At 36.2% G+C, this 25443-nt stretch overlaps 1 protein-coding gene across 4 annotated transcripts in view; it reads right to left on the bottom strand.

Moving 5' to 3' along the window:
* The window catches only part of LOC149747754 (neurexin-1-beta), a 546613-nt gene that overhangs the window by 327882 nt on the left and 193288 nt on the right, over positions 1-25443 (bottom strand). For all 4 annotated transcript variants that reach the window (XM_022573880.3, XM_022573879.3, XM_089923193.1 and 1 more), the window contains exon 2: positions 3727-3908. In XM_022573880.3, coding sequence (XP_022429588.1) covers positions 3727-3908 — 182 coding nt within the window. The remainder of the gene's footprint in view (positions 1-3726; positions 3909-25443) is intronic.

Genomic DNA, 25443 nt, shown 5'->3' with positions numbered 1-25443 from the left:
GTGGAAACATGGAAAAAAGTGGCTTACCTTCATGTAAGCAATTTGCTGAGTCAGTAATGGCTGATCACTGCTTGTGGGCAATGAAAGAAAAAGGGGGGAAATGGAAAGTTTTAGTTGGCCAGATTTGGGTCCTAGTAGTTGATATAGGAGTTAGTAGGGCTGACTACAAATGGTGTTTGGTAAGCCCAGGGAACCAACACCCATCTTCAATTTCCTAGTCAAGGACAGGCTAGGATTAAGGAAGAGTTTGAAGTCAGCCAATCCAAGAGGAAGGGTGTTAGAAACAAAAACTGAATCCAAAGTGAATGGCCAGCCAAGACCAAGAGGAGAATCAGAAAGAAGGAGGGCCTCACAGGGCATCTATCAGAATCTCTGGCCAGTAAAGAAGCTTTGGAAGGTACTGGGCTGGGATTTTAGGGACAAGTTCCTTTAAACATACAAGGACTCTAAGGCACAGTTGATCAGAATTGGAAGGAAATACCCATTCCTGTAGACTAAAACACTTTGACCATAAAACAAACAGTGGTTTGAGTAATTCAGTAACATGGACCCTTATGATTTGCAAGTGATCATTATAGAACCTTTTCTCAGAGTAAATGTGTAATTGGTTATGGATCAATAAGTAATTTCTTTCAGGAGGAAAAGCTCTTGTTTTCTTATTTATTTATTTTTTGAAGTACCAAGGCTCCTAAATCAGAATGGAAAGTTGATATTACTCCAAACAGCAAGATTCCTTACTGCATTAGTTATCTCAGCTGATCACTTATTTATGATGCCATAAAAATCCAGATGCCTTCAATTCTGATGGTTAGATATTTGCCAAAAGGCAGCTAAAATTACTTTTCAATGTTTCCCATTTTTAAAACTGCATTTTGAATGGAAAATTTATGATGGTTCAGTAATGGCTGTGCTGAGGTATTTTGGGGTTTTTTTTTATTATTATTGGAGTATAATTGCTTTACAATGGTGTGTTAGTTTCTGCTTTATAACACAGTGAATCAGTTATACATATACATATGTTCCCATATCTCTTCCCTCTTGCGTCTCCCTCCCTCCCACCCTCCCTATCCCACCCCTCCAGGCGGTCACAAGGCACAGAGCTGATCTCCCTGTGCTATGTGGCTGCTTCCAACTAGCTATCTACCTTACATTTGGTAGTGTATATATGTCCATGCCTCTCTCTCGCTTTGTCACAGCTTACCCTTCCCCCTCCCCATATCCTCAAGTCCATTCTCTAGTAGGTCTGTGTCTTTATTCCTGTCTTACCCCTAGGTTCTTCATGACATTTTTTTTTCTTAAATTCCATATATATGTGTTAGCATACGGTATTTGTCTTTCTCTTTCTGACTTACTTCACTCTGTATGACAGACTCTAGGTCTATCCACCTCATTACAAATAGCTCAATTTTGTTTCTTTTTGTGGCTGAGTAATATCCCATTGTATATATATATGTGCCACATCTTCTTCATCCATTCATCTGATGATGGGCACTTAGGTTGTTTCCATCTCCGGGCTACTGTAAATAGAGCTGCAATGAACATTTTGGCACATGACTCTTTTTGAATTATGGTTTTCTCAGGGTATATGCCCAGTAGTGGGATTGCTGGGTCATATGGTAGTTCTATTGTTAGTTTTTTAAGGAACCTCCATACTGTTCTCCATAGTAGCTGTGTATCAATTTACATTCCCACCAACAGTGCAACAGGGTTCCCTTTTCTCCACACCCTCTCCAGCATTTATTGTTTCTAGGTTTTTTGATGATGGCCATTCTGACTGGTATGAGATGATATCTCATTGTAGTTTTGATTTGCATTACTCTAATGATTAATGATGTTGAGCACTCTTTCATGTGTTTGTTGGCAGTCTGTATATCTTCTTTGGAGAAATGTCTATTTAGGTCTTCTGCCCATTTTTGGATTGGGTTGTTTGTTTCTTTGTTATTCAGCTGCATAAGCTGCTTATAAATTTTGGAGATGAATCCTTTGTCAGTTGCTTCATTTGCAAATATTTTCTCCCATTCTGAGGGTTGTCTTTTGGTCTTGTTTATTGTTTCCTTTGCTGTGCAAAAGCTTTTAAGTTTCATTAGGTCCCATTTGTTTATTTTTGTTTTTATTTCCATTTCTCTAGGAGGTGGGTCAAAAAGGATCTTGCTGTGATTTATGTCATAGAGTGTCTGCCTATGTTTTCCTCTAAGAGTTTGATAGTTTCTGGCCTTACATTTAGGTCTTTAATCCATTTTGAGCTTATTTTTGTGTATGGTGTTAGGGAGTGATCTAATCTCATACTTTTACATGTAGCTGTCCAGTTTTCCCAGCACCACTTATTGAAGAGGCTGTCCTTTCTCCACTGTACATTCCTGCCTCCTTTATCAAAGATAAGGTGACCATATGTTTTGTTTTTGTTTTCCAAGATTAGCAATGAATTCAGCTCTTGTGGTCAGTTGTAACCTTACTGAGTTTATTGGAAATTCTAGAAACCTAACAGAAAACTAAGATTAAGAAAATAAATGAATAAAACTTTGAGAATTAAGACCCTGCAAGTTTGTGATAATGTATTTTGGTGTTTGGTGGTTTTCCTACATTTTACAATGACAGCCTGAAGGCCAGTTCCTAACAGGAAAGAACATGTTGACCTAATCAAAGGTCTTCTGAGGCATGGGTGCAGGTAAAGGGAGAACTTGCAAGGATAAACAAAAGCAAAACAAAACAAACTTATACGATCACATAAGGCAGAAGAGATAAACTATACCTCAAGAATAGAAAGGCAGATGAAGAGGTTGATACGCTTCTGGACCCTCCAGAAGACAGGGAGCTTAGACCAAGAACTATGATGATAAGAACCCTTTAGAGTTTTTTGAATATATGACACTTTCCTATGGTTGTTATTTTGATATATCAATAAAATATTAATATCTCTTGACAATGAAAGACTGTATGATTCTTTGCAAATATTGTGAGTAAATGAGAAGTTAAAGAATTGCAACCACACAAATTAGTAACTCTTTGAAAGCAGAGATATAAGGAAGAGTCCCCAAGCTATAGTCAGTTATGACAACTTTAAAAGGTAAAGAAAGCTTTTCATTCATGAATTATTATTTGACATTCACTAAAAGCTAACTAAATTCTTGTGGGAGGCTTAGAACTTAGAGAAAAAGGCATGGTCCCAGGATATAAATGGCAAGAGTCCATTGTATTTTCTTGACGTGTATGTTACAAAATGAGTATAAGATGGCATAGAAGTAATCTTTTTGTCTCTTTCTTTCATATCCCCAAATACCTTTAAAGATTCCTTTTCTCCTGTTCATTGCATGTGACTTTAGACAATTCTTTTCTCAGGTGAGAAAAGAAATAAGGACAATGGATCCAGATCTGCTGTCAGATCTGCTATTACAACCTACTGCTTCCAGCCAGATGGAATAGTATCTACTGGACCACAATGTTTTTTATTAATTTGGCAAGACTGCCTAAAGTCACTAAAAACACACCAAGAATAATTGTTTGTGAACAGAGAATTGAGAGGAATTCACACTTAAAAAGAAAAAAAATCTATTGTCAAGAACATTTTTAACAATAGTAATAGCTATAAGGTCTTATTACCTCTAGAGTATATTTATATTTTCTGTATATTTTTTGCTGGGGGAAACGTTCAAAAAGCAGAATTATACATTATTTACAAAAAGCTAACAGTAAAAGCTAAAAGCTGAATCTTATTTTAGAAGTACTTACTATATGCAGCTCTAGGTAGTCTCCCAGGCCAGAAGAACTGTCCACTCGCACCAATACAGCTTCTTTCTGAACAGTGCTAAACCCTATGGCCAGTCTGTCTGCTCGTGTACTTGGCCGGTCATTAGGAGGCCACTTATACGTGATTTGTCCACCACCTTTGCTAAAGATATACGTTGTCCCAGCTGGAAAACAAAAACCAAAACCAATTAGTCCAAATACATCAAGGGCACACTTTCCTATGTTTGTTATGTTGACATATCAGTAAAGTATTAAAGTTACACCATGGGAGTCATAAATAAATAAAATAACAAGAACAAAAACAAAAACCTATGGCGAAGCAAATAAAAGATTTTAATCAAACATGCTCAAGAAAGAGAACAGAGTTTTTTTAAAAAAGAAATATCAAGGCAGCTCCATTTTTAATACACTCATTAAATCAACCAGCAGGTGTTTCAGAACAAACGGGAGATTACTGCTTTTTCCACTGAGTTGGACAAGCATGCAATGTAATGGGGCTTTATTTATTTCTTCCAGTTTAAAAAAATAGTTTAGGACTTCCGTGGTGGCACAGTGGTTGAGAGTCCGCCTGCCGATGCAGGGGACACAGGTTCGTGCCCCGGTCCGGGAAGATCCCACATGCCGCGGAGCGCTGGCCCCGTGAGCCATGGCCGCTGAGCCTGCGCCGTCTGGAGCCTGTGCTCCGCAACGGGAGAGGCCACAACAGTGAGAGGCCCGCGTACCCCCCCAAAAAAAAAAATGTTTAGTAGGAAACATTGACTTTGGATGCTTCAAAAGGAGCAGAAACATATATCAACTTGTTTTTGAAACGAGAGCTGCATGTAGATGTGACAGGGTCATACAGCACAGGGAAGGAAAGTGCAAGAAGTATGCTATGAATCAACTTTTATGGGGACAGGGCCCATTCACATATGACAGATCGTAACTAATGGATGAACAGCCATAAGACCCAACAGTCATGTCAAGAAAATACAGATAATAGATCCCATCTATAGAAGTCAGGTCTTGTTTAACAGGCAACATCTACTAGTTGTCAAACTATCCAGCTCCATAAAAAGACCCATTTTTTTCCCAAAGCAAATGCTAGTCTTACAGCAATAAGAATAACATCATAGCCTCATTTGGTAAATGTTCAAATTTTACTTTATGATGGTGATGTCAGTAAATTATCTATCTTGCTCTAAAAAGAGTTTTGTTTCAAACAAATTTCCTAAGCATCCAATGTGTTAAAGTCCTATTTCATTGCACCACTGGCATCTACCTGATTTAATGCAATAAGATTAATTCTTTGAGTAAGAATATTTGGAAGAGACGTGCAAAGATATATATAAAGGAGAATGAATCTTCCTCCATAAACGGGGACCAGAGAAATATTTATTTAGTTATCTCAGGAACAGGCCTTAAGGTACAATTCATAGGAGTGTAGCCTTCCAATAACAAAGGATGCCAATACATATTTATTGTGTACCTACTATGTGCCAACATGGTAAGGAAAGCAATAAAACGAAATATTAAAATTTAGGCCACAAAGCATCTTGTGTGTACAGAAATATAGCTTCTACCAAGAGTAAGGGTTATAAGTAAAAGTTGAGTGTACAGCAGTATGTTTTCAAGATATTTACACATTAAATTTCTATGAACCAAATTTACCAAGTAAATGATGTTGGCAATGTCACATTCATGTACATTTAGTTAAATAGCTGATGATATAATTTCTTCTCTCTTTCTATATTTTGGGGCCAAGCATTTTTTTTATTCTCTCTGAGACATTTCCATAGGCCCTTGAGAAACTCCAAAGAACTCTGCAATATGCTTAATGTGCCTGACTGGTTAAATAGGCCTTGGTTTGTAGACTTGATCAAAGAAACATGTCAAGATAATATTGATATAAAAGTGATAAAACAGAATCTTCTTAAAAATGCAGTGGTAGAGAGGTTAGTCATTTTCTTGAATACTAATGCATGAAAGCAGTTTCTCTCTCTCATGAGAGAATAGGTAAGTTATATTTGAAAGGTACTAATCAGTGTGCAAGAAAATTCAGAATATACATATTTGTGTATCAGAAATGCCAGAGCCTTCTACAACCATTTATGTTCTACAATATCAGAAGCTTGTTCACCACAATATTAACAAGCAAGCACTATTTGGTAAATCTTCCTCTTGGTAATTTTTGCAAATAATTAAGTATAGAATGTTTCAGAAAAGCCTACATTGATAAAAAATAGGACAAGAACATATAAAAGTAAAGATTTCTTTAAAAGGAGGTTGTGGTGGTGACCTCTGAGTGTTAGTATTTGATTGATTTTATTTTTCTCCTTTTAATTAACTTTGTCCTCTAATGACTATATATTTCATGTGAATTAAGAAAAATATTCAAGTAGAGATGCTCCTTAACAATATAAAACAAATCTAAGAACTCAGATGTTTTCCAGAATCACCAGAGTAAGGTAGTTGTTGTAAGGCAACAATATCATACATTACATGATAATTTTTAACATTTCCTTCTGTATGGAAAGTAGGGCAAGCATTACTCCCACATCACATTTCAGGAAACTTAGTCAGAAGGATTAACGTGTTAACTAAAGTTGCAAACTTGGAAGAGCTGATAGGAAATCCAGTATCCAGATTCAACTCCTGTATTTTTTTTTATTACATAAATGTCTCTGTTATCATAACAAGACAGTCAAGAAAAAGTTAATTGGGTATGTCAGTCTGAATTTATCAAGGCCAACTGTTATATTCGAATGTCTCATAACCATAAAGTGACATTTGCACCTCATGATCATATACTGTCCTTTCACCTCACAATGCTTTTAAAAAAATTAAAAAAAAATAACATGTAAATGTGAAATGACAGAACATTTAATATATGTTGATTAACATTTAGTTTAGGGTACACTTCCCAAACTTGTGGAACTATGCAAGTTTCCTGTTGCTGAGGATAATAATTTAGAGGTTTATATTTTCAGTAAGATAAATGTCACAATACAAATACTGTTACTCGAGATTTGATTTCACCTCTATTTCAACCTTTCCAATAAGTGTTAAGACTTGGCAACTAGCATGCCAGTACCTACTCTGTCTGCCTTACAATGACTTTATTCTGCAGGTTTTGCCAAAACCAGGCAAAAACAAGCATAACACCATGTGCCAAACAATGCAATTATTCCTAGTGTCCTTTTTCTTCAGATATATCTGAAAATCAATCTGTCTTCTTTTTTTGTTGTGTGCACAATAGAGCATTGTATTGTACACATCAGCAAAATTCTGTAATAAGCGAGAGAATCAGATGTCCAGCTCTCAACACAGCTCTCTTAACCTACCTCTGTAAGCATCTTGGCTTTAAAAAAAAAATCATTTTGCATCAAACTCTAAAAATCTATGTTCTTAAAGCCCTCCTTCCATCGAGATAGAAAATTACAATATACTCTATTTTGGTGACCTTAACAATATGAGAATACTCCCACAATAAAATGTAGTAGATCAGATGACTAAAGTGTCAAAATCTACTTCATTTAACGTGCATCATTCTGAAAAAAGAACATGATGTACTTACTGCAGCAGAATAGCTAAATAATTAAGAATGTGAGCTCTGGACTCAGACAGACCAGGGTTCAAATTCCAACTGTATCATTTTGTAGTTACATGACACTGACTATTGTGCTATTTATTCTAACCCTTGGGTTTCATATCCTTGGGGATATTAATACTGTCAGGATTAAATGAAACATACACAGTAACACCTCAGACTAATTCCTGGCATATGGTAAGTGCCCAATACATTTTATTTTTCATTTTTTTTCATAGCGGTATTATTTTTAATAGTCCAAAATAGAAAACAACCCAAATATCTATCAGTGGTAGAATGGATAAACAATGGTATATTTATACAATGGAATACTCTATAGCAATGAAGATGAATGAACTACAACTACATTCAACAATGCCCTTGATTCTCACTAACATGATGTTGGAAAAAAAAAAAAAAGATTGTGATTTCCACAACCTTCTGAGACTGAACCAGGAAGAAACAGAAAATATAAACAGACCAATCACAAGAACTGAAATTGAAACTGTGATTAAAAATCTTACAACAAACAAAAGGCCAAGACCAGATGGCTTCAGAGGAAAATTCTATCAAACATTTAGAGAAGAGCTAACACCTATTCTCCTCAAACTCTTCCAAAATATAGCAGAGGGAGGAACACTCCCAAACTCATTCTACGAGGCCACCATCACCCTGATACCAAAACCAGATAAAGATGTCACAAAGAAAGAAAACTACAGGCCAATATCACTGATGAACATAGATGCAAAAATCCTCAACAAAATACTAGCAAACAGAATCCAACAGCACATTAAAAGGATCATACACCATGATCAAGTGGGGTTTATCCCAGAAAGGCAGGGATTCTTCAGTATATGCAAATCAATCGATATGATACACCATTTTAACAAAGTGAAGAAGAAAAAACATATGATCATCTCAATAGATGCAGAAAAAGCTTTCAACAAAATTTAACACCCATTTATGATAAAAACTCTCCAGAAAGTAGGCATGGAGGGAACTTTCCTCAACATAATAAAGGCCATATACGACACACCCACAGCCAACATCATTCTCAATGGTGAAAAACAGAAACCATTTCCACTAAGATCAGGGACAAGACAAGGTTGCCCACTCTCATCACTACTATTCAACATAGTTTTGAAAGTTTTAGCCACAGCAATCAGAGAAGAAAAAGAAATAAAAGGAATCCAAATTGGAAAAGAACAAGTAAAACTGTCACTGTTTGCAGATGACATGATACTATACATAGAGAATCCTAAAGATGCTACCAGAAAACTACTAGAGCTAATCAATGAATCTGGTAAAGTAGCAGGACACAAAATTAATGCACAGAAATCTCTTGCATTCCTATACATTAATGATGAAAACTCTGAAAGAGAAATTAAGGAAACACTCCCATTTACCACTGCAACAAAAAGAATAAACTATCTAGGAGTAAACCTACCTAAGGAGACAAAAGACCTGTATGCAGAAAAGTTTAAGACACTGATGAAAGAAATTAAAGATGATACAAATAGATGGAGAGATATACCGTGTTCCTGGATTGGAAGAATCAACATTGGGAAAATGACTATACTACCCAAAGCAATCTACAGGTTCAATGCAATCCCTATCAAACCACCAATGGTACTTTTCACAGAACTAGAACAAAAAATTTCACAATCTGTATGGAAACACAAAAGAAACCAAATACCCAAAGCTATCTTGAGAAAGAAAAACAGAACTGGAGGAATCAGGCTCCCTGACTTCAGACTATACTACAAAGCTACAGTAATCAAGACAATATGGTACTGGCACAGAAACAGAAATATAGATCTATGGAACAGGATAGAGAGCCCAGAGATGAACCCACACACACAGGGTCATCTAATCTTTGATAAAGGAGCCAAAAATATACAATAGAGAAAAGACAGCCTCTTCAGTAAGTGGTGCTGGGAAAACTGGACAGCTACATGTAAAAGAATGAAATTAGAACACTCCCTAACACCATACACAAAAATAAACTCAAAATGGATTAAAGACCTAAATGTAAGGCCAGACACTGTAAAACTCTTAGAGGAAAGCATAGGCAGAACACTCCATGACATAAATCACAGCAAGATCCTTTTTGACCCACCTCCTAGGGAAATGGAAATAAAAACAAAAATAAACAAATGGGACCTAATGAATCTTAAAAGCTTTTGCACAGCAAAGGAAACCATAAACAAAATGAAAAGACAACCCTCAGAATGGGGGAAAATATTTGCAAAGGAAGCAACGGACAAAGGATTAATCTCCAAAATATACAAGCAGCTCATGTAGCTCAATAACCAAAAAACAAACAACCCAATCCAAAAATGGGCAGAAGACCTAAAGAGGCATTTCTCCAAAGAAGATATACAGATTGCCAACAAACACATGAAAGGATGCTCAACATCACTAATCATTAGAGAAATGCAAATCAAAACTACAGTGAGGTATCACCTCACACAGGTCAGAAAGGCCATCATCAAAAAATCTACAAACAATAAATGCTGGGGAGAAAAGGGAACCCTGTTGCACTGTTGGTGGGAATGTAAATTAATACAGCCACTATGGAGAACAGTTTGGAGGTTGCTTAAAAAACTAAAAATAGAACTACTATATGACCCAGCAATCCCACTACTGGGCATATACCCTGAGAAAACCATAATTCAAAAAGAGACATGTACCACAATGTTTACTGCAGCACTGTTTACAATAGCCAGGACATGGAAGCAATGTAAGTGTCCATCGACAGATGAATGGATAAAGAAGATGTGGCACATATATACAATGGAATATTACTCAGCCATAGAAAGAAATGAAACTGAGTTATTTGTAGTGAGGTGGATGGACCTGGAGTCTGTCATACAGAGTGAAGTAAGTCAGAAAGAGAAAAACAAATACTGTATGCTAACACATATATATGGAATCTAAAAAAAATAAAAATGGTTCTGAAGAACCTAGGGGCAGGACAGGAATAAAGACACAGACGTGGAGAATGGACTTGAGGACATGGGGAGGGGGAAGGGTAAGGTGGGAAGAAGTGACAGAGTGGCATGGACATATATACACTACCAAATGTAAACAGATAGCTAGTGGGAAGCTGCTGCATAGCGCAGGGAGATCAGCTCGGTGCTTTGTGACCACCTAGAGGGGTGGGATAGGGAGGGTGGGAGGGAGACGCAAGAGGGAGGAGATACAGGGATATATGTATATGTATAGCTGATTCACTTTGTTTTACAGCAGAAACTAACACAACAATGTAAAGCAATTATACTCCAATAAAGATGTTAAAAAATAAATAAATAAAAAATTTTTTTAACAAGGGGAAACTATAATTTGTTATTCTTTCTTCAAATGTGTCATTACAATTAGCAACAGGGTCCTACTATATAGCACAGTAACTATATTCAATATTGTGTGATAAACCATAATGGAAAATATGGAAAAGAATGCACATGTATATATAACTGAGTCACTTTGCTGTACAGAAGAAATTAACACAACATTGTAAATCAACTACACTTCAATAAAATAAATTTAAAAACAAAGATTATGATTCCACTTATATAAAATTCAGCAGGCAAAGTTGATCTGTGCTGTTAGAAGTCAGCATAGTGTTTATTTTGGTCATTATTTTTTTAATTGTGGGAAAATACCCATAACATAAAAATTATCATTTTAACCATTTTAAAGTGTACAATTCAGTGGCATGCAATACGTTCACAAATTTGGGTAACCACTACCTCTCTCTAGTTCCAGAACTTCAAGCAGTACCTGTTAGGCAGTCACTCCCCATTCCTCCCTCCCACCCTCAAGTTATTTTCCAAGAGGAAGGAATAATGCCTGGGAGGGAACATAGTGGGGGGCTTCTGGATACTGGTAACACACTCTTTTTAATCTGGGTGGGAGTTATATGGCTGTGCTCATGTTGTGAAAATTTATCTAGCTGTATTCTTATAATTTATATACTTTTTGCATGTATGTTATATCTAAGTACACATACATAAATTTGGAGCTATACTACGGAAAAACGAACTTTTTGGCCAACCTAAAACATTTTAAAGAGAATGGATGATGTGTGTATGTGTGTGTTAACAACATAAAATAACATTGCAACATTGTTGTTTTAATATAAGAGCCTTTAGAAAATTTTGATTCATTTCAAAGTTGTGTTCAAACCAAATGCCTTTTAAGAAATGGCTTTCCTACATCCCGATTTTTATTAATCTTTTCAGTATTTCATTCCTTGGATTAGCACTTTTGTCACATAAACCCATTCTATTATTATTTACATTCACTAATAGTTGACATTGGGAAGGATTTTTTTTTAATTAATTTATTTTTGGCTGCCTTGGCTCTTCCTTGCTGTGTGCGTGCTTTCTCCTGTTGCGGCGAGCGGTGGCTACTCTTCTTTGCGGTGCATGGGCTTCTCATTGCGGTGGCTTCTCTTGCTGCGGAGTATGGGCTCTAGGCACGCGGGCGTCCGTAGTTGTGGCTCGTGGGTTCTAGAGCGCAGGCTCAGTAGTTGTGGCACATGAGCTTCATTGCTCCGCGGCGTGTGGGAACTTCCCGGACCAGGGCTGGAACCCTTGTGCCCTGCACTGGCAGGCGGATTCTTAACTGCGCCACCAGGGAAGCCCGGGAAGGATATTAAATTGCATCACGTGGGAGCTTTCATGAGAAAAAGATTATTAGTTTGTTGCCATAAAACATCTAGTATGGTAAGATTTATAACATGATACAAAAAATTCACTTTGTTAAATAAAGGGGTAAGTCTACACAAGATGATCTGTCATCTAGCTTCATTCTTTAAATTTTATTTTTATGGAAACATGTTTTACTTTATTATATAAGTGAATTCAATGTGCAGCAACAGTACATCTTAATCACAGGTCCAAGCATTTTATCAGCATGGAAAGGAATGTGGAGGAATGTGGCAGCTTTATTATTTATGCATGTTTCTATATGGCAAGCACTAACACATCAGTGACATGACTATTAATGGATTTATTGCAAATTAATCTTGACATCCAACATATCACTAAATGTATGGATGACTCAAACTTAAAGTGGTTTTCAGCAGTCTTTACATTTAAGTTGTGCATCAAGTCTATATTACTTCCTCCAAACTCATTAACAAAGCTGGCTTCATCAGATGCAAATTTAGCAGTGTCAACATTCTTTACACTGCAGTAAATGTCCGTAAATATTATACATGGGCTCTTACTTCTAATGTTTGAACTGCCTGTGATGTTATAATAAACGTATTTTTAGATTTTTACTTAATATCTATTTACATAAAGGGCTCGCTCCCCTCATTCTTTTTCTTGCCTACCATCTTTTCCCTAAAGCTGTCTACTTAAGCCATACTTGTTTCTGCAAAAGCTAATCTATTCCCTCAAATGGGTTGAACCTTTTTGAAAACAAAAAACAATCAGCATGTACAGGTCTGCTTGATTATTGGTTGCTCCGAATCCTTGGTACATGAAACAATAATATAATTCACTTCCAAACAGATTAGCTTCTAACTCACAACATAAGTATATGAATAAAAGGTCCTTTTCTGAAAGCCTATAATTCTTCCAGTGTCATCATGTAGCCAACATGAAATATTTAGGCCATTATGATTCTATTAAATGCAACAGGGATATAACACTTTTTTCCACTGAAACTGTGCCAGGCAGTCAGATGGAAATTTAAAGTAAAATATTTATAAACAAGGGGAACTTTTATTTCTCCTACAACCTTGTCAAGAGGCAGTTGCTAAATTTCAATTTCCTGAATAATTTCTACCTATATGGAGGCATTCTTCTTAGTAAAGTTCACAAAAAGCAAAAACAATAAGAAGGCCACCCTGTATGAAAAAAAGTTTTAGGTCTAAAACTAGTAAAACAAATAAACTAATAAATCTGAACACTCTTACTTGTATTCTAAAGCACTAAGAGTTCATTGTCTATCTACGTTGCTGTAAATTCTTTGTAAGATCACAAAGAATTATTTCGTGAGCGCTATAGATTCTTAATTCCTAAAATTTCATATAAGAGCAATAAAAATTCAGGAAAGGTGGCATTATATTAGGAGAGATCAATGGAATCAGAGTAATAGGAGTTCCTACCTATAATATGTAATCAACTCGAAATCTAAAAGTAATAACACCAATTACTTATATTGAGGATAAGAGAGCCCTCGATGCTACAGATCTAAGGGTGAAAAAATGCTAGGAAAGAAAGGAAAATAAAGACTGTATATCACAACTTGCGACTCCTGATGGACGATGCAAACTTGGTAGAAATGACAAGAGCATTACACCTAGCTAAAGAGACTAGAAAATAAGACAAGGTTTTTACCCATACATCTTGGAGAAAGAGAGTTTTTACCCATACATCTTTGAGAAATAAAAGAAACATGGCCTGTCACTGAAATGGATTAGATACTGGCTCCACAGACTGGATCAGACCAAAGAAAAGAAAGTCAAGAAGAGTTTAGGTAATTCCCAAAGAATGAAAGCCTTAAGAAAGTAAGTAGCTCATGATGACATTCAAGATAGAAGGAGCAGGCTTCCCTGGTGGCGCAGTGGTTGAGAGTCCGCCTGCCGATGCAGGGGACACGGGTTCGTGCCCCGGTCCGGGAAGATCCCACATGCCGCAGAACGGCTGGGCCCGTGAGCCATGGCCACTGGGCCTGCGCGTCCGGAGCCTGTGCTCCGCAACGGGAGAGGCCGCAACAATGAGAGGCCCGCGTACCGCAAAAAAAAAAAAACAAAACACCTCATCATGACTTGGTTCAAGTTTTTTCACAGATTCTTGAACCCTGTGTGAATCAGAAGTAAGACTCTCAGGGTCCATGAGGACTCACTAGGCATTAAAAACTAATATCTCCAAAACTTTCAATGGGATCAAACAAGTCTGAACCACTCAGACTCCACAGTAGACCTGGGAATCATGAAAGCAGAGGAGTCATCTCCACTAAGCCAGCCCATATGAGATTTACCTCTGGTCCAGTCAATATAGCATTTTAAAAGGAAAAATGGTGTGTGCTTATTCACCAAGAAATGCTAATCAAGATAAAACTCAAGAAAATGGAATAGCAAAAAAACTATCATGATTCCTATAAAATTAGCAATCATTTCTCTTAAAGATAATTTCAATAGTAACCGTGCACTTCAATGACAAAGTAGGGAAATTTTCCCTTTGCCTATTGGCCCAAAACTTTTCTCTAATAAAAGCCTTTTTAAATAAATATTATGAATTTTTCTATACTCTATATTTTCTGTAATAAAAATTCTATATTCCAGAGATCTTGGCAGGAATAATATATGTATAAATGTATCATGTATATTTTTCATTTTGGTATTTGACATTTCCATATTTTGACATTTATGGAAAGAATATGCTACATGGAAAAAAGTATTCAATCTTCGGGAAACAAGTGTGCTCTTCTTTAATAAACAAAGTAATTCTCAAGTAGATTCATGGCTGACCTACTGTTTCCATACTCTAGACATTTGTTCAGGGATGTCACAAATAGCTGCACAGACTGTCAAAAAGGCAGTATTCACATAAATGAGAAAAGAATGATGTCCACTGGTATTGTACAAAGTTGAGATTTTATGTAATTAATCACTGATGTCAATTGTAGTCATTTGGATAAGTCATTCTCTTTTTCTGTCTTATAAGGAAATTAATTGAAATAAGAAACATTCCTAAGTTGACCTATCTCCTGGTTGTCTAATATGTGAAAGGAACTAGGAATATAAAACTGGAAACACACAACCCTTTTTCCCAAACAGGTAGGATCTGTGGATTAAAGATGATAAATACCATGGCAAGATGGGTTTATGAGAGGCATCAGATAAATGGTATTCAGCCGTGTCACCATCTATTTTGGATTTTTTAAAAAAATCTTTGAAAAGATGACGATTTTAAAGGCACTGATTAATGGTAACATAAAAAGAACAGAGGGCTTCCCTGGGGGCGCAGTGGTTGAGAGTCCGCCTGCCGATGCAGGGGACACGGGTTCGTGCCCCGGTCCGGGAAGATCCCACATGCCGCGGAGCGGCTGGGCCCGTGAGCCATGGCCGCTGAGCCTGCGCGTCCGGAGCCTGTGCTCCACAACGGGAGAGGCCACAGCGGTGAGAGGCCCGCGTACCGCAAAAAAAAAAAAAAAAAAGAACAGAAAAAATGATAAGCAAGAACAATTATATCTATGTTATCTTTTCAGATCAAAGTCATATAAGTGTTTAAATATTTTGAGATAATTTTCAGTGAATAATATCTTAGTAAATCTATGCAAGAAGTAATACTTCACTTAGTGGTTTCTTTGCAATATACTTTCTTTGAAAAACTACTCATTATTTCCCTCTCTAAACATGTTAGTTAGAAAATACTCCCTCCAGGAAGAATTGAGTTCAATAGTTTGAGCTGCCCAGTGAGACAAGCTTGTTCCAAGATCAAATTCAAAGTCTTGGAACCTTTAAAAAAGCTCTTGGAATCTAAGTTATCTGGCTGAGAAGAAAAACAAGTAAATGGTAGACCTTCTGCCAATCAGATTAGAAAATAATTCATCAATATAGCCAAATGATCTAGAGTTAAAAATAAAACCAAGCAAAGCAATCCCACAACCAATAACCCCAAGAACATCAAATGCTTATGTCTTCCCTTCTGAAACTAGACTCCCTCAAGCAGTAAGTGAATTTTATTAAAAAGTCTCCGGCAAGTAATTCAGTAATCAATTTGCATTAGGGCTATAGGCAGCAGGGATGGAGAGATAAGAAATCATACCTTCTGGTACTTTATGAAAAATCTTATTTTAAAGAACATATAAGCTGTGTAAGTTCCTAATAAATTCTTTAAATTAGTATCTAGTAAGTAAGGGTTGCAATTGCCTAGTGATGGCCTTTAATTTACTTTTTTCATAACTTAATTGTTAAAACGGTTTTTGTCGAGAATTTACTAGAATTATGGTGTAAAAAAGTTCTTAAGGGCTTCCCTGGTGGCACAGTGGTTGAAAGTCCGCCTGCCGATGCAGGAGAGGCCACAACACTGAGAGGCCCGCGTACCGCAAAAGAAAAAAAAAAAGTTCTCAAGTTAAAAACAACTGACATAAACATAGACTTAATGCTGAAATGCTCTTGGAGAACACTAAGGGAAACTTTCCTTTTAAAAATGACAAAATGGAGGCCCAGAAGAATCAAGTGGTTCCTCAATGTCACACAGATGGTTGGGGGCTGCACCCAACCCTATTCCTAGTGATTTTCCACTGTACAATGAAGAGCTAAGATCAAATGACTGCTTCTTGTTTAGAAAAATAAGCTAAAATTCACAAATCAAGGTCTCATTTCAATCATCTCTAGTGGTTTTTCTAATGATGTTTCCTTGGTCTGGTTTCGGGAGACTCAAAGTTTCTGAAATGGCACTTAGCAGAAATGATTCGTTCACATTCTGACATTTTCAGAGTCTAGCCTGAATCTTTCAGAGGGGTGGGGCTTTTGCAAAGCTTTTCTGCAAGCACCCTGCCTCAGAAGCCATCTCAGTCTTCAGCTTGTTCAGAGGCTTCCAAATTGCTGAACAGAGATGCAGAAGCCAAATTTTGATTATTAATACCATAATCACTTTTATTCCACATCACAAAGGCCTTATAACTTTTTGGCAGTGACACCATTTCCTGCCTTTAGTAGTGGAATTCAATCCTGAACACAAAACTGCATGTGGGGGCTTCCCTGGTGGTGCAGTGGTTAAGAATCCGCCTGCCAATGCAGGGGACATGGGTTCGAGCCCTGGTCTGGGAAGATCCCACATGCTGCAGAGCTACTAAGCCCATGCGCCACAACGACTGAGCCTGTGCTCTAGAGCCCCCGAGCCACAACTACTGAGCCTGCGTGCCACAACTACTGAAGCTGGCGCGCCTAGAGCCAGTGCTCTGCAACAAGAGAAGCCTCCACGATGAGAAGCCAGCGCACCGCAATGAAGAGTAGCCCCCGCTTGCTGCAACTAGAGAAAGCCCGCGCGTAGCAACGAAGACCCAGCACAGCCAAAAATTAATTAAATAAAAAAATTTGTTTAAAAAAACTGCACGTGGTTATTTTGAACTATTCTGAGGCCACCAGATAAACAATAAAATTCAAATTAATTTTAGGCTAAAACTAGAAGTTTTGCCTTTGTTTGTTTTCTAATCTTAGTTCCTCTCATTTACCATCTCCCTGTCTATCTGCTATATTTAAGTCATTTTCCAACTGACTAGGCCCCAATTAGAACTATTTACTTGTAAATTTTGGACCAAAACTGGATAGAATACAAGTTTCTGATTCAGAAGTCATTTCAAACTAAGCTCTAACTCTATCACCTAGGCCTGCACACGTGGTGGAATACACATTCTTGTCCGGAAGTGACTTTACTTTTGCCAATTTATGCTTCTCTGCTGCACCTGGTTTTCTTTTCAGTCCTGCTTCCCACTATCATTCCAGCCAAGGTGAATTCCCTCCCTTTATCATCTACAGAACTTGTTTTTAACTTGCAAAATATTATATAAACTGTCAGAGTTGTCTTTTATTGAAATTTCCATCTTTAGAAGTATGTTTCCTGAAGAAAGGGGTTTTGCTTTAATTCTTATTATCCTCATCAGACTTAGGTGCTTTTATTAATTTATTAATTTATTAATCATTAATAAGAGCATTGGTTTATGCTTGAACTAAGTCAGGACTAGTGATACAATGATAAATAACTAAAGGTTCCTGATTCTCAGATGAGTACAACAAATTCCATGCCTATATCCATTTCTACGTAATCCGAATAATTTTACTAGTCAAATACAGAAACTCAGATAAGAGGATAGTTTGCCTAAATTACCATTCTCCAATTTCATTATATGTCTGTGTAAGGCACAACTGTGATGAACAGTCATGAGACTCTTCAACCAGGTACTGATAACTGTTTTTGAGTCAGTATCAAATCCCACAATTTTCTCGAATAACATAGCCCAAAGTTCTCCATATTTTACAGGGAAGACATGGATATAACCTGCTAGTCCTTAGGCTTTAAGAATTTATTAATCATCAGAAAAACCCAAGAGATAGCATCGTAACCAAGTGATCAAGATTAATACCACCAGTAAGGAGACATGGAATTCGGGTCCTCCAAATATGATGTACTGAGAAGGGCACAGCATCATTTCTATATTATTTTGCCAAAAATGCATAGCCTGAATCATAAGAAAACATCTAAGGAACTCCAACTGAGGGACATTCTACAAAATAACTGGCAGCGTTCTTTTAAAAAGTCAAGGTTAATAAAAACAGAAAAAGACTGAGGAATAGTCCCAAACTGGAGGGGACTAAGGAGACATGACAGCTAGATGCAATGTGATGTTTGCATGTGTAGTAATTAGTATACACTGTAGTTGTGATGAAAAAGATAAGTCAAAAGAGAGGGAATAGTGGGCATTATGGAGGAAAAATTCATATCTCTTTTAATGTATGTAACATGAAAAAAAACCTATGTGAGATTATTTTAGGAGTTGCTTAGCCAGATGGTTTAGTGAGGTGGTAGGGAAAGACTCTAGCTCAAAATAAGGAGTTGGAATTTTTGACAAAAACAAACAAAACACAATGCTGAGGCAATAGCAGAAGGATGCTGTGGAGAAAGAGAATGCAAAAGCAATAGAACAGTATAATTCAAGAATAAAAACATCCATACAAAAAATAATTAAGCATTTGCTATGTAGAAAGCACCATGCTAGACGCTGGAAATGACACAAAGGTATACGTTATAGCTCTAGAATCCAGCTACAACTACCCATTCAATCAGGTGTGATTTCTTGAATTTTTCTTTTGTATTTCCATTCTTACAGTCATTGTTCAGATTGCATCACCTTCAATCTTAAATGTAATAAATACTCATCCTTACTGATTCCATACCTTCCTGCCCCTCCCTAATTTAAATTTATTTTACAAACTAAAACCAAACTAACTTTGGACATCCTCCATACAAACCAACCCTCTATAACAGCCAAACTGGAGAATTCATTTGGTCTCCTGAAATACCCCCAAATTATTTTCAGAGAAGATAAAATTTAATATGGTTCTGGAAAAATAAGAGCAAATGTATTTCTGTGGGCTGGATTTTCATGAGAAAAGTCACAGAAGCACAAAACAGGTTCCAGAAAGAGGAGCAGATCCACTTATATTAATGACATTACCTTTTTTTAAAAAGATGCATTTTTAGGCACTATTATTTCCTATCTCTTTGTCTCCTGAACTAAATCTCTAGATAAATACAGAGTACAAATAATATAGTGGAAATTAGGACTGTTCAAGGTCAGTGTTAAAAGAGATTAGATCAGTTCTAGTAGTTTGGAATACTCATAATTCTATGAAATGCAAATTTCCTTTAACAAAGAGTCACATAACTTCACAAATGTATAAAAATGTGATATTACTGTCATAAGAGATAAATTATATTTAGTAAGAAGTATCTTGGTGTTATCTGCTATTTATCATGAATCTTTTCATTCCATCTTTATCAAGAATGAAACTATTTCTCATTTCTTAAGTATTAGTCTATGCTTAGTAGAAAAACTAAGTTACAGCGACCTAAATTAAAATAACGCATATAAAATTTGGTTTGTTTATTCATTCTTCATCTCAGAATCTTTGAAACAGCTTATGAAGATGACAAGAATAAATATCAGCCAGTTCTGAGAGGTATCAATCCACCTATTTTCAAAATAAAAGTGACAAGAAGCAAAAAATTGGGAAATTAGACAACTTACTTTGATAAGCAATTTTTGGTATTTGAACGATTTAAAATCCAAAGATGGAAGTTTTATAACTCATGAAGATATTTAGCCAATGGAATTCAACAAAGTAAATAAAATTTGAAAGTGATGGAGAAGCAAAAAAAAAAAAAGGTTCTCTACAGAGATCCTTCTATTTCACCACTCATGATACAACTATGTGTGAGAGTAATTTTTGAAGTTGAAATGACTGAAACATTAGAGGGTGGATTAAAGTGCCAAATCAGCCCCAGGGCAGGGAAGTGCCAAATTTTTCTTCTTTTATATTAGTCTTCCTAGACTAAAATTACAAGGTGGTTCCAATCTGCACCTCAGATCCTTGAATGCTCAGGTCCCCAAGCTCAAAAGACCCTCAGGTTTGAAATATAAGTCTTTGAGCTCTAGAGTCTTCAAACAGCATCCCTGAAAAAGGTTGAGAAAGACCTATAAGACAAAGAGGGTAGGGCACTATTAAGGGATAAAGTAGGCTTCAAACTCAAAAACACCCATATTCATCCTTAAACATAAGGATGTTTATAACCCATAAAATCCTTAAAATTTTAATTTATTTTCAATTGATTATTGTATTCAAATGAAGACTGCCATGCCATCTGTCTTTAAAGTCCTTTAAATTAAATTTAATGACTCTTGTGGGGAAAAGAGGCCATTTCTAATTCAGTATAGTCTGCTTACTACTATTAATCACTAATTAGAATTAATTATTAACAGTGCGATTATTTTTTCCTCGAATATTCTAAATCATTAATCAAAGGATGACATGACTTTCTGTTCCTTCTTTGGTATATTGAAGTGACTGTCATATGACTTTTGGGTAGATGCTACTGAAGTGATGATTTTAGTCAGATGTGTAACAATAATGCCATCTAAAAGCTGCATTTAACCAAGAGAGCAGTATTTTTGGAACAAGCAGTATAAAAGTGCTTTGTGAATATTAACATATTCTAGCAAATTAGTTTGCACTCATTATCATAAGCAATTACTTACTGTTTAGATGCAGCTCATATTAAATTGGCAAGCAATTTGCAAGAATTAAACATAATAGAGAGAGCTTTCTGAAAATTCAATGATCTACTGAGACAAATGATGCTACTAGGTTCACAGCCCATGTACCAAACAAGGTTACCCATTAAACATATTTAGCATTAAAATAATAGTTGGTTGACTACATGGGCTTTTAATGCAAGATAATTTTGTAACTATTGTTTAGATGCTATCAATGCAATTATGCATATCAGATCCTAGGAGGCATTTAAAAAAAAAAGCCCGAAGAAAAAGGGAAGGTTTTGTTTTCTGAGAAGGAACTAGCTGTCAATTTGACTAAATTCTGTTATTCTAATAACCCATTACATTGTCTTGAGTTATTTGGGACTACTTAATTTTCTCCTTTAAGAAGTTTCTGTTGTCTTGATCATTCTCTCCATTTATCTCTGTGGCGAAGACTGCTCATGTTCACCACTATTCATTTCGACTTCTTTAGTACTAAGAGAACTCGAAGCTGGGCATACAGCTAAGCTGTGTATAAACTAGGCATTTCCGTTTCTCCTTTGCAGTTTGATAGGGCCATATGACTAAATTCTGGCCAATGATACATGGGCAAAAATGATGTGTGATTCCTCCAGTTCCAGCCCTGAAATGCACCTGCACTTTACCGTTTATGTCTCTCTCTCTTTTTGCTGAGTGATGACCAAAAGCTGAGCCAGCTGTCTTAGACCTAGAGACGGAAGCTGCGGGTTGAGAACTGTACCAGTGAACTGTAAATACTATGTGAGGAGGGGGAAGAAAGAAAGAAAGGAAAAAAACCCACACCTTACATTTTGCTCATACCTGTGTATTATGGTGGTCTCATTTTTAGAGCAAAGAGTATTTATATAGCCTTTAAGACAAAATGACAAAACATTTCCAAGTATTTTTTTATACCCATGAGTCAAGTACATTTGATAGGGAAACTATAATTAACTCTATTTTACAAATTTAAAAGAAAGTGGTGTTCACAGATGTAAAGTGATTTGTCTATGGTCACACAAAGCAATGTGAATCTTTTCTTATCAAAACCTTCCATAGAAGGCTAGTAATACCCACTACCCTTTTAACAGTCAGCCAATATTACTCACCCTGGCAGATTCTTTGGCGGGGGGGGGGGGGGTGGGGGGGTGGGGGGTGGGGGGGTCATATGTTTTCCTGGATCTACCCAATTCCCAAATTCTTTTCTCCCTTACAAAATTAAAATGGCACATATTTGCAAAACATGATAAAGAATGTTGTCTGTGACCCTGAAACAAAGTGAAATTAATTGACCCACACTGACCCCTCTGCTTGACTATAGAGCATTTACTTTAGGAAATTTGTAATTGTGAATTTTTTCTCTGCCCCTTTTAGATGTTAAACTTCTTCCAGCTTCTTGATAGTTTTATAACTCAGGAATGTCTTTCTCAAGAGCCTGGGAGCCATCTCTTTGAAATGTAATCATCAGGAAAGACAGTGTCCCTCTGTCCCAGTCTCTGTGGGAGGGTAGAATCCAAACTTGGATAAGCACCAATTACCAAACACCAGGACCTAATCACTGTGAATAACCTCCCTCTCCCGCCCCCAATGTCCTCCAGTAGTTTCCCACTAGCTCACTCCAGAGCTTAAAGAGTCTCCAGCCTTTTGTTTCACTGGAGTTGACTTCACTCTCTCTCCCTTATTACAAAAGTCTTCAATAAATTCTTCCTTGCCAGTTTAACTTCTCTGGTGCAATTCTTCTTTGATATCCATGACCCATTATTCGTATTTATCATATTATTCCGCCATCTAAGCTAGCCAACCTCAGAAAAAGCAATAGTAACCCAGTCAAAATAAAAATAGAAAATTGTTTCTTCATCTGAATTTCACTTCCTCGCTCTCAGAGAAAAATCTCTGCTTCTCCACAGGAAGTAAACAAAGTATTATCAGGGAAGCTTAGTAATAAAGAAATTTGGAGAAATGTTCTTTCGAGGTATTTTTATACATTAATTCAAATGCTAAATAATATTTTACAGCAACATTCTGAGGAACATTTACCTAGAGTGAATTATAAGAGATTTCTATAGCAAAGCAATGATCATTCTATCTCCGTTTCTTAAGAGTCACAGCAAAATATATATATATATATATGTAATTATAAATACAGAGCAAATTCTACTTCTTTCGTTTTGAATTAGTTTTATATTGTTTGTTTCTAATATTCTATCTTGAGGGTAAGAACTAGTTTTCATGATTCCTTGTATTTACCTCAGAGCCTAGAATACCACTAGATACTTCACAGATATATAGCTACATTTGATGTGGTAAACCAAACACATAACATCCAAAACTATTTTGATGATAGCTTTATTTTCATTTGATGTTTTAGAATCAAATATGTTTGCATTACGTGTATAACAAAGGACTTATTAATAGGAAGTTGGAAACACAGAGAAGCATAATGTATCAAAATCTAATATCAGCAACTTTTCTCAGTGTCTTGAAAAGAACTATAATTTAGAAAATACCATCAAAAGGCTATAAATTGAGAGTACTGAGAAAAAATATTATTAAAAAATCTAGTAGCTGATTTATTTTCTCTTCAAATGTTAACTTTGAAATAAAAGAAGAAGTCTTAGTTTTCTGTTGACATACATTTATCATATGCTATTTTGGAGTATACATTTGTATGTTTCATGTAATCATATACATTTACACACTTCTTTTTTCTCAACTTTAATGAGCATATACTTAAAACTTAAATAAAGACTGTGTATATTATACATATATATATACAGACACACACACGTGTGTGTATATACGTGTGTGTCTGTATATATATATATATATATATATATATAAAGAAAATAAAATGCCATGTTCACTGATCAGAGAAGGTGAACTTTTAGATTAACCAATAACATACTGGGGACAGATTAATTAAAATAACAAAGCAGAACAAGTGAAAGACCAAAGAATAACCCTTCCCCCATCAAGAATGGCCTAAAATAAATCTCTTGGTGCTACTCAAATTTGTACTCTTTCAAAACTAAAATAAGCAGACTCTAAATAAAATTTCTCAAGCTGGGATTTCATTTATTTTTATGAAAATAAACATCTAAAATAAATATAAAGGGGCATTTTAAAGAATAGAAAAGTAAAACTTTTTTTTCCCCACAAGATGGTTTTTCAAGCAATGTGAAAATTCTTATATCAAGAAAGGCTCAATCATTTACTATTATCCTCCATTTTGATATTTGTAACCAACACATTTCCATGTTCATTTACCATGTTCTTATCTATCTGGCAAATAGCATTTATCCTCCACGTACTATATAACACATTTTGAGGTGTAGATTCCCAAAATAGCATAGCCAATTTCCCTTTCAATCCCACTAATGACATGAAATCATAAAACTCACACTGTCTCACCCATGAGTGAGATGTCTGAAATGGATTCAGAATCAGAAATGACAACTTCCACTCTAACTTCCTAGGGTAAGCTGATCAAATAAGCTGTGCCCATGAAGAGGTGAGAGCCTGCTGGAATAAGTGTGTAGGGAGATGCATTAAACAGCAATGTCCCTTCCACAAGTAGCCTGGTCACTCAGCCTAGGGGAATCAGTTATCATCTTTTTACTATCTTCTGATCACTCTCTCCCAAGATAATCTTCACCATGCCAAAGAGACTCATGCCGAAGAGGATGGGGCTTACAGTAGAGCAAAAGGGAATTCACCTGGAAGATTTTCACTGGGGAGATGACATGAACAGGTTTGAATCTTAGCAAGATTATTGAGGCTTCTATGTGGAAAATGGGATGGATGGGAAGGAGGTGAGGTAAGGAGGCCCAGCAGAAAGTTATCTCACAAAAAGAAGAATAAAATGTAAGGACCTTGAAAAGAAGTAGACAGATGTGAGAAGCATAAAGGAGGTAATGTTGTAAGGACTTTTGATGATTAACTGGATGTGGAGAGGGGAGGGGGAAGAAATTAAAGTTCTCTTCTAGGTTTCTGACCTGCAAAGGGTACAGATGCTGTGCCATTTATTCACTGAGACAGGAAGCATCAAAGAAGGAATAGGATAAGTGGAGAATATAATAAATTTTATATGTTTGAATTTAGTCATCTTCTTCCATAGGAGAATATTATATCATCTTTACAGCCCTGTAACACTTAGCCCACTGAAGTATACATGGATGACATTTTTCAGTATCCTGCTAATGCATCAAGCAAATAAGTTAAAAAGGATATTCTAATGAAAACCACTGTTCTTTCTTAAAACAAGTTTTGCAAGACACAGCTAACCTGTATCTCTTCATCATCTTTAAAACAGTCTCCAGATGTAGTAATAC

Source organism: Delphinapterus leucas, chromosome 13, assembly GCF_059928025.1.
Source record: "Delphinapterus leucas isolate spDelLeu-1000000601 "Yukka" chromosome 13, BTC_Dleu_Yukka2, whole genome shotgun sequence".
NCBI classification, from domain to species: Eukaryota; Metazoa; Chordata; class Mammalia; order Artiodactyla; family Monodontidae; genus Delphinapterus; species Delphinapterus leucas.
Note: the sequence above shows the minus strand (reverse complement) of the source record. Positions and strands in the feature narration are given on the sequence as shown.